We start from the raw sequence: 10,915 nt of genomic DNA, 5'->3' as shown, positions 1-10,915 counted from the left end.
TTCTCTGTGGTTTCGTTTACTCTGACATGACATAGATGTCACCAAGCTAAAAGTACACATGGCCCCGACAGCCACACACTCACATATACAGGCAGTTATTCATTATTTAGACAAACAATGAGTAACATCCTACAGCTGAGAGCTCGTCATCTACTGTCATTAACATTGCTCATAAAATGTTTCACCCACCACAAAAAACCTGAGTGATCTGACAGCTAATATGGAGTCTGACCCTTCCTCGTTGCCGTTTCTCTGACTTATTACCTACTAAATTATTCATGAGCAGTATTTCTGTAGGATGTTTTTTTCAAAAGAAAACAGCTCCAAGTTTGTTGCTGCTGGTAATAAAACTGATAAGAGCAGCGATACTGAATCAAAACATCAAAGCTGTAAAACCATAACAATGAGTAATAAGATGCTGTAAAAGCTGCACAGTTATTAAAGGAAAGAGTTTGGAGATAAAACTCGGCAGGTTCATCGCTACATGCAGCAGCGGCAGATTATGCAAAATATTCCTTTCCACAATCAGTCCTGATACAACATCCTAATACTGTCAACCGGACTGTGGCAGGAAACCACTCCTCTCACAGTCTGAACTTCCACTACGTGACTTCCACCTATAATCTTGGGTATGTACATCCATTAAACTGGAAGCTTCCTGTTCTCACACAGTCAAAATGGCAAGACCTTCCTCTGACCAGGTTACAAAACAGGGTGGACCTCTTTAGCCTCACAGCACACTGGTGCGCCCAACCTGGAGAATGAAGCATCTAAACTTTAAGACGAGGTGATGTTTTCAGTGAGCAGACCTCAGAGTCTCTCTCTGCTTTATTTAAAGTCCTGCTTTAACAATGTTACACGTCAGTAGGAAAGGCTCTGTTATGACCCAATGATCTTTTCCTAGCAAACTAGTTTGGTACCTAAATGTATTGTAGACATTGATCTTTTAAAGTATAAGGCATACTGTTGTTCTAACTATTTTCACATGCAGCTAAACTGAATCATGATTAGATATCGTGAAGTTATTTTTCTAAACCATGAAAAGAATTCTGCGAATATTGAGCGAACATTTCTCAGATGGTAACTGTGTCTGTAACCGATGCACAAGTGCTGCTGTAATGTGTATGTCCTGTGTAACCGACAGGACCTACCCTCTCCTTGAAGCAGGGATGGATCCAGCAGCTCCATCATGTACTGGATCTCCGTGTCCAGCTGTGGCATGTTGCACTGAGCCACCACATAAGTGAGCATGGGCAGGAAGTCATCGGCACCGTACATCCTCCCTGGAAGGAAACAGATGGAGAGCAGAGGGGGATGTAGGTGTGGCAGGTTTGTATTTTCAAATTATTTTTCACTTTTATATCGTTTTCAGTTCGTTTCCGGAGTTCGTTAGATCGTTCTCAGTTCTGCTTTCATTTGAAAATGTTAAAATGTTTCATTTTAGTTTCGTTTTTATTAATTTTGACGTTAGGTTTAGTCATTCTTAATTGGAATTGTATGGAGGGCGTATGTCAAGAGGTGTGATTTAGGAAAATCAGAACAGGTGTTACTTTTTGAAAACTCCTTTTGGAAGCAGTTGACTCACAGTCTAGACATCCAGACTCTCAACAAACACGCCCATCAAAGCCTCATCAGCCAAGTTGTGATAACTACTATCACAAATGAATACATTCTAAAACTACAAAATCATTTCTGTTAGTTTGAATTTTTTCCAAGAGTCTGGTTTTTCATTTTTATTTTAGAATAAAACAATGTTTTTTATATCTAATTTTAGTTTTTGGTTTCATTTCAGTTAACTACAATAACCTTGATGGTAGTCGCACAGGTCAGGCAGAGGAAGGAAAAGGAAAAAAATCACAGCTGTAAACAATCAGAGGAAACTGACAAACTGGGAACAAACGGACTTTTCCATACCTGAGTTATCCTGCATGATGGTGTAAATGAGCTTACACACTCGCAGCAGCAGTGACACCTTCTTCTCGGGGGAATACATCTTCCTCATGTTCAGGAACTTCTGCCGGATTTTCTCAATAGCCACGGCGTCAGGGGGCACGGCACCATCCACCCCGAGCTCCTGGGGCTTTTTGGTCTTAGCCAGCGCCAAGTTCTCCCTCAGCTGCTGCAAAGCTCCACTGCTCACCTGCAGCGAACAGAGACAATGCATCACTGATATCAGGGCTTCATCTTTAGCATTGCTTATCTCCTCATTTATGAAGACACTTTTCTAAGATCTTCACCTGGAAGTCATGCAAAGCCGTCTCGATGACGCTGTTCAGAGGTTTTAAGACACATTTGTGCATGGCCTTCTCCAGCACCTGGTCTGTGGAAGAGGACACACCCACACACAGACAACCGGTTAAGCACCAGACGTAATGTAATGATCATTTCTTTGAGTAATCAAATAATAAAGTGTGTCACTGTGTGTTGTGCAATGACAAGTTAAATAAAACTGAAACTGTACATTTGCTGTAACTCTTATGTACACTGCAGTTCCTGGGAACGAATGAGGTGATTTACTGGTTAACCCGAAACCATCGTCACATGCTTATGGCAGTCAGCACGCTGAAGTCATGTTCATCAACCCTGAAACTTGCACAGACTTTTCTCACATTTAACGCTGCACAGTCCTGGACTCCGTCCTCACATATGGCTTAAAGTCAGGCTAAGATTAAGTTATCAGGCTTAAATTATCCACCCTAATATCAGAGTGCGTCATCTTTAAAGACTTAATGCTTTTAATCAGTAATTAAACCCAGATGACATGTGAGAGATCACTGACAATAAGCTCAACATGAGCATTCAGTCGGCAAACCGACTTTTTGTTTTCTTTATTTGCCAAAATTGGTCGTACCTGAATGTATTTCTTTCTTTTTCTTTTTATTATTTCTTTTTTAATGTATTTTTTGGAAATATGGCAATTTGACCCAGTGCACTATAAATCCATTTCAAGAAATCACATGGAAAATAAAATATCTGCATTTTTAAAATCATTTCTACTACATGTTATTTGCATGTCAAAACGGAGACCATACCAAGAAATTCACCTCAGTCAGCTCAACGCTTCAGATGTTTCTATTCTTCAGTTGTTTTCTTTATTAGAAAATAACAACAACACCCTCCTACTTCACCAAAAGTTGATTCTGTTCATCTGGACGTAGCAGTTTGTGGGAGAAACGTTTCGTCACTCATCCAACTGACTTCTTCAGTCTCAGCTGACTGCAGGTTTCCCCAGTCTTATAAACAGTACATACTCCTACCTCAGATATTACCAGCTGCATCTCTGTGGGGCTCACATAACCACTTTATGGTTAGGAGACACTTTTGAATTCCAGTCTGTTTGCTCTCATCAGCAAAACAAATCGAAATCAGAGACCAAGTAGACTGACCTCCCCCCACTTCATGCATGTCTTTGGGACTGTGAGAGGAGAAGCCACGGAGACACGGGGAAAACACAGGGATGGTTTGGCAACAGCGCAAACCACCGCGCCATCATGCTGCCAGAAGGCCGTTTAAGACAATGAACAGGAAGTAATTTGAGTATAAGGATGCACAATGTCTGGCAGCACAGAAGGCCCTCAGGCACATGATGCCCTTTACCATCCATCCTGTGATGAAATCATTTACGAGGACGTCAAGCTATCGCCGATATGTCTCCCTAATGCCAAGGCTCCTCTCACAAAGTTGCCTCCTAAACGGCAGCAGGAGAACAAATCAGATTTAAGCGTGATTATCTCCACTAATCACAGCAGCATGATTTACTTTGATTAGTGGACATAACAAAAAAGCTCAAGCTGGTTGAATAATCTCTTTATTTGCTACAGTATAGTGTTTTTTGGCTCTTTTTATGTGTAAGAACAGATTATATGAACATGTGGGCTAATGGGAAACATTTGCTATCTTAACACTAAAAAGCAGAAAAAGGTAAATAATTGGAAGAAGGATCAACGCATGCCTTTCAAAGCTGAAGCCGCAAAATGAGTAAATAAACTAAACTTTAGAGTTTGACATTCAAACACTTGAAATCAGGTTGTGTCAGATAGATTGCATGTTTATGGCTCTGATAAGGTTAAAGAGTGACTGACCTCGAGTGTGAGCTTTAAGCATTCCGGTCATATACCAACCTGGAAGCAGATTGTACGTGAGTGTAAATACAACGGCTCCGCCTGTACCTCTGACCCACGTACCCGGGCTTCAAACCATTTCCTCAACTATGCCCAGCATGCTGCATTTCACACAATCGCGTGTTATTGTTCACTGACAGCGAGTATTCATGCAGCACAGGCAACCCCAGCCTCCGGGCGCTGTTTATGCCAGACTTATGCAATGATTTACGCAGAACAAAGTACAGTGCATGCACGCACAGGAATCCTGTTCTTATGAAGAATTGGTATTCTGTTTTGCTTTCTTTGTGAGCCACAGAAGTACAGGATGACTACCTCCCAATTATCCCGCTCACTCTGTACGAGAGCCAAGTGCTGTGGCTCACCTGAGACAAGGGCTTGGCGAGTCCTTTATTGCAAAATGCTTACAGATATAAATCTAGAGCCATAAAAAGGAAGCCTTGGACGACTCTGTTAGATCCTCACGTGCACACAAGGACGTGATCGGAGCCTCCTCAGGATCGACCGTTACATTTTCTGACTTTCTGATTTGTTGTTAGGTTTTATCTCAAAAGCAATTAAATCGGGAGGCAAACACGTACTCCTACATCTGACGGAACACCAGAAGCGCATAATAAATATCTCATTTACTGATTTACACCCCGCCTTTCTTCGTCATTCACATTCTCTGTTTACTTATGAATTGGGGTGTGTGCTGCCAGTCAAAAGCCTCCCTATAAGCTAACCATTCTGCTTCTCCCACTCACAATACTTCAAGTGTTGCACTCTCTAAAATCACTCCAAATTTTGCACTTCAAGCTTTCCTTTTCATTATAAACACAACAGAACATTTTGTTCTGCTGCAACATAACTGCACTCCCCAGTATTTCTGTAAACACGCCCGAGAGGCTCGAAGGGTCACCTTAGCTCCACTTCTCCTTTTTCACAGTTATGTGTGAGTGTAACATGACATCAGGCGGACTGTCGGCTCTCAGCTCAGACTTTTTATTCTGACAGCTGACAAACGAGGGCTTAATCTGAGCCACTTTATACTCATTTATGTTTCAGTTCTGGTGCTCACAAATGTTCCAGCAGGCTGGATGTGGCTCAGACGTCCTGAGCTGGGTTACAGCAAGTATTATGGGTGTTAGACTTGGCCAAAACTCACAACACACCTCATTTGGCTCATGTAAGGTGGATGTGGGGCTAAGTTTAGGCAGCCAGACTCATCCTGATACATCAGCGTCACTCAAGGCCAAACGTGGCTCACAGGAAACTGAAGATGTGGGCCACATTTGGGCCAATGACTAGTAAAGTAGATTTCCATTTTGCAAACTATTGAATCAAAGTCTGCCTGCTTATTAAACATGTTTACATTAGTTCTCCTCTCCAAAGCGAACCTTTGTGAGCGCGAGATTGTTTATGTGCGGTCTGTTAGGACAATCAGAAAGGATCATTTCTCTGTCCCTGAACAAGGCTTTGCTGTTATTGTTTACAATGAACAAGGGGATGTGAGATGTGTGCAAAGACATGCTCACATATTCTGCAAAGCAAGTGCACAATAATCTGATCAGAATGAAGCGTCCCTTTCAGAGAGTTTTCCATATGTGCAAACTATTTTTTCAAATGTTCTGACATCACTGAGAAAGCAACACTTTAAAAAACATATCCAGCAGGACCTGATGGATCCTAACACGAGCAGCAGTATAATGATAATAATGAATGAAATGAAGGCATACGAAGGTACTTTTTGACACAGTTCTGTAGCCTTGAGTCCTGACATTTAATAACAGCCCCACCAAGTTAAATATACACTTAAAAGCAACACCTGCCCTTCAAAGTCAAACTCAACTACAGTGTGAGATTATGCCAACAAACACAGGCCAGGAATAACTCACTAGGGCACAGCACGCTGGCATGTCTGTAATTCAACACGGCTAATGAGGCATGCTAATATGGAAAGTTCAACGACACAATGCAAGGCTTCAGCACTGTCGATGAATGTAGTGATTTTGAAACCCTCTGAATCACTAATGGCCCAACATATCTGGAATGTGAACATGTAGAGATCTGAAAGCTGTCAGATATATAACAAAAACATGACACACGCCCACACCTGCACCCACACAAAGATCTTTTACAAAGTCAGGATGAGCCCATACTACAAATCTCCAAGTCACATTTCACTTTAAACACTTACCAATCTGGTCCTCGGGTATGAGGGACTCAATAGGAGGGTCGAGCTCAGAGCTCTGGCGCAGGTAAGCCTTCATCTGTGTCATAAACTGCCTGAGAGTCTGCAGAAAATCCATCCCTGATGTGTGACAGCTTCGATTCTCCTGAACGAAGCCGATGTAGTCCTGAACCAGGGAACCAAAGTACGAGCTTTTGTCCCTGGACAGCTCAGCGATCCTTTTCACCGTCCGCCTCTCCGGGGTCATGAGGGAGCTGAGCATGCCGCTGACCTTACTGAAGCGCCCCTTCAAGGCCCTGGGAAGGATGAAGGAACTACCGCTTATATTCACGCCGACCTTTCGGCTCCGGGCTCTGAAGGATGGACGGAGGCGCATTTCTAAGTCTGTCTCCATTCCAACTCCGTAGTCCTCCTCCTCTTCTTCCCCATCGTCATCGTCCTCACTGCTGTCCTCCACCGGGTCTTGGTGATTTAGGTGTAATGATGGGGTAGGGGTCAGGCCCAGGGAGAATCCAGGAGACTGGGAGTATTCCAGTGAGTCGGAGGAAGAAGTAGACATGCTCATGTCGCTGAGTCGCTGGTGTGCCCTCTCATTAGGACCGGACGGACTCTCCAGATCCGCAGGGGTGGCAGATTGAGGCTGGCAGGATGGCAGTTTGGCACGAGACAGGGCCTTGGCGATGGTCTCATCATCCAGGGCAATGTGGCAGCGGTGAGACTCCAAATCCGGCTTCTTTGGCCTCGGAGGCGGTGGGTTTGAAGTCACGGGGATTGGTGAGCTGCCACTTTTGGATGATCCGCTGTGCTTGATGCCCATCGAAGGTCGAGTGGGTGCCGGGCGCTTATTTGAGGATTGGTGCTGCCTTGTAATTACAGCCTCTGGCATGCTCTTCGGTCTGGCAGTAGCTGCTGGAGGTCCAGGTGGAGGTGGGGCAGGACGCCGGCGTGGCATCGAGCGCGGCGGTGGGGGGCGAGGGGGCCGCGATTTGCTGTTGGGTTTGATTTTGTCCACGTGTGGATCACTGCTTTGGCTGCCAGTTAAAGGCTTTGATTCCTCTGCATTCTCCAGGGTGGACTCGACAGCCTTTGAGGGCGGCTCCTCCTCAGAGCTGCTACGGCGGTGCGGATGGGTTTGGAGAAAGAGCGGGTTAACAAAGCACAGAGGACCGCTGGAATGTCTTCTCTCTAGGTGAAAGTTAGGTGGAGGTGCATGGGATTGTAAGGTTGCCGGTGCGCTGTCACAGTGAGCCCTGGTGTGTCTCTGCTGTGACCCCTCGACCTCGCTGTTCCTGTTGGTCCGCTGGGGACTGAGGGTCCGGCTCAGAGGGCGACAGGGACGGGGGGAGGTGTGCCGCTGACTGCACAGGGCAGAGTCCCAGAAACCTGTAACACACAGACGTAAAGAAACCGTCAGAGGCAAACATTGACCAGCGTCTCCTGAGACAAGTCAAAACTCCCACAGAGAATAAATCCTCAGAGCAGCTGCTGTGTTCAAATTAACGCAGCAGCAGAGTTTTCAGCAGGTTCTCACCACTAACTTTGTTGGCTCCCTTTAAGTTTTCAAAGTTTTGTCCGTCTTTCCTGCTCGTTTGTCGTCTAGAAGTGTTCCATACTCAGCCCGTGCCTCTCTGCTCTGACTCACTGGATGCCGACACACACCCAGAGAGAGGGAGCCACACATGATAATCACACAGTGGGAGGGCACTAAAAACTCCACATAGCGCACAGTCCCTCCACCCCTTTCTTCCTGCTCTGCATTTCCTTGTAGCTCTGAGTCGATTCAGTATCAATCTTCTTTCTTCCTAATATCTAGTGTTAAATTTAAAGTCTGTGAATCTCATTTGAACAACTTTCTTCTTCTGTTTCTTTCTTACACTGACAGTGCATAAACATGAAAGGGGAGTGGAGGAAATGCTCTCTCACTCCACTGAATCATCCCATTGTTTTCAGCTGCTTGGCAAGACAGACCTCATTCTAACACAGCTGCTGCGAGAACAACTACAAAATAAAGCATCTGTGGAATCCCATCATAAACGCACGGCTACAGCATAAAGATTTAACCACCCTTTAAGAGAACAGACAACAAATAATCCACACTCCGCATACATCTACACAGTTGTTGCCACTTAAAAATGGAGACAAACTCGGGGGAAATGAAGAAGCAGCTCCAGCTGCTAGGTCAGTTTCATATGTCCTGTAATCCTTTGGTGTCTGGGGACTGAAAGCTGCCTGTGGGATTCTTGCTGGTCCATGTGAGCAACGAGCACCTGACACTGTGGTGTGTGTCTGCAGAGCAACCCAACAGCAAGCAACCCAACCTGAATAAACACCACACGTAAAACTGACTGACCGCAGAGTGGGCTGAGCGCAGTTCCCCTTTATCCAAGTAAAGACGTGCACTTTAAAGTGCCTCAAACACACTTTCACTTAGCTTAAATACTACAAACAAGACATTTGTTTATACTGAGTGAAGCTCACCACATTAAAACCACAGGTTGTTTTTTTTTATATATAAATAAATTCATTAATTCAATGCAGAAGTTACTGACAATAATAACCTCATCACTTCCTGCATGTGCTGCAAACTAAAACAATATCAGGAAAGCGAGGAATCTTCCACCAGAGATTCCTTAAGGTTTTTATTGTGAAATATCCATGCAGGAAGTCTTTAGAGTCTTTCGTCTGCCCATAGACTGTATATAAATGATGGATGAAGTGACAGTGATGTAACCCATGCTGCTGCCATGTTTTTTTAGAGTAGTAAATACCATGTTCAGGTGAGAGGGTGTTAAATTATCAGCTACATAAACGATCTACCTACAATGCACAATGCTAATGTGCGCTATGCAACAAACTAATACAACATGAATTTCTAACAGCTACTGATTTCACTAACCAAACTGTAGCACAAACACTTTGGATGGTCTTGCCTCACAGCATAATATTTGTCAGATTAAATTATTACAAAGGGAAAAACTAACCATAAAGACCAAAACTGTTTTTGCAGCACGCTGTAAACATGGTGATTTCTGCTGTGAAGCCAGACATGCAAGATTTAACATGTGTATGGGGATTTACTTGATTAAACAATGTTTGCGTGCCTTAATAAGTGGATACAGGTTAATTTAAGTTGCCACATTTGCATAATTTTCCAAACCCATAAGTCCCCACTTGGTCTGCAACAATTTTTAGGTAGGTTTTAAAAAGTGACCCTTGTGTCTGTCTGCGGTTTTAATGATGATGTCAGCAATGCTAACATGCATTTGTTAGAGTGGTATCTCACTTTGCAATGAGCAGCAATAATCTGTAGTATTTTGCATTCTAAATGGAAAGTTAATGTCTAAGCTGAGATGACCAAACTCACAGCACTGCTAACAAAAGTCATGCCGATAGGGAGGATAAGAGTTCAGCCTCATGAGAGATAAACTAACTGATTCACGGGAGGCGCAAGATAAGTTTTGTTTCTTTGTTTTTTCCTTTACATGTGCGTGGCCAGAGTCCACAACGGTCTGCTGTTTGTCTTTAAATAGAAGCAGTCCAATGACGAAGGGGAGTTTCCCTCAATGACAGGATAATCTTGCAAATCCGGCATTAAAGAAACTGGCTAATACTTAAAGGATGTTGCGCTTACCTGCTGCTCCTTGGCAGGTAGCTCCATGCCCTCCTGGGTTTTAATTGCACCTTAGAACACATATGCATCAACACTACAATGAGCGGGTGGAGGGAGGTTTGGAGTCTTCTCCCACCCCCATTCTCTGCGGCCTGCTGGAGCGGGAGGGCTAGTAGGAGGAGTTGGCCGTCCGACTGCGGTCTGGGGTGTGGGGCCTCCCTGCTGCTGCGGAGTCGGGGTGGTCTGCCTCTCCCCACCGCAGGGAAAAGGGTAACACCACCTGGGTCTGGGTGCAATTCCCCCCTCCAGGGGCAAGGGTACCTAGACCCGGTTTGTAGAGTACGCTTGGGGAGTGTGATTGTGTGTACAGCGTCTCTTTATGTCTGTCTCCACGTTGGTTGAGTGTGGAGTGAGTGCATATGAGAGCATGAGGGTGGGAATGGATGTTTGTATCTGTGTGTGCCTGTATGTCTGTGTCTATATGTCAGGTTGGGTATCAGACGCCACCTCTCTGGGGACACCTCAGGCCCTCCAAGGTTTGGAGGCCTATCTCCACCCACCACCACTTCCCCTCAGGTGTCGGTGTGTTGGTGGTTCTTTGTATCTGGGGGTGGGCATCCGGGTACACACCGGCTCACTCCTTGGCGGCCGCTTGTCGGGGCCTGGGGCCTGGGGCTCGCTCGGGCCCCTTTGGAGGTGGGGTGCCCCCGGCCTCTCGGCCTGGGGCTCGGTCACTCAGGCACAGCTGGGGGCCGGCGGAGCTCACGGGCGCGTCACTGCAACTCCCCCTGACTTCTGCTCCGCGGCTGCTGGGCGAGCCCTCATCTGGGACTCTCCTCAGCTCTTACTGGAACAGTGGCGCGGCTGCCCCTCTGTTGGTCTTCCATGGTCTCTTGTGTTCTGGGGGCCTCTGGATGTCTGGAGTTTTGATCTCCTCCATACCCACTTCACAAAACTTTTTTTTTTCTCCATACAGGTGACCCAGGAGTTCTTTTTTTTTTTCTCTCTCTT

At 45.3% G+C, this 10,915-nt stretch overlaps 1 protein-coding gene across 2 annotated transcripts in view; it reads right to left on the bottom strand.

The window, feature by feature from the left end:
* The window catches only part of LOC113023571 (ras and Rab interactor 2), a 40,736-nt gene that overhangs the window by 2,868 nt on the left and 26,953 nt on the right, over positions 1-10,915 (bottom strand). For both annotated transcript variants that reach the window (XM_026169688.1, XM_026169689.1), the window contains exons 8-11: positions 6,301-7,677; positions 2,238-2,320; positions 1,915-2,140; positions 1,152-1,283 (exon numbers count right to left, since the gene is read on the bottom strand). In XM_026169688.1, coding sequence (XP_026025473.1) covers positions 1,152-1,283; positions 1,915-2,140; positions 2,238-2,320; positions 6,301-7,677 — 1,818 coding nt within the window. The remainder of the gene's footprint in view (positions 1-1,151; positions 1,284-1,914; positions 2,141-2,237; positions 2,321-6,300; positions 7,678-10,915) is intronic.

Source organism: Astatotilapia calliptera, chromosome 6 (genome assembly GCF_900246225.1).
Source record: "Astatotilapia calliptera chromosome 6, fAstCal1.2, whole genome shotgun sequence".
Classification (NCBI taxonomy): domain Eukaryota; kingdom Metazoa; phylum Chordata; class Actinopteri; order Cichliformes; family Cichlidae; genus Astatotilapia; species Astatotilapia calliptera.
This window is presented reverse-complemented; position numbering and strand designations above follow the sequence as displayed.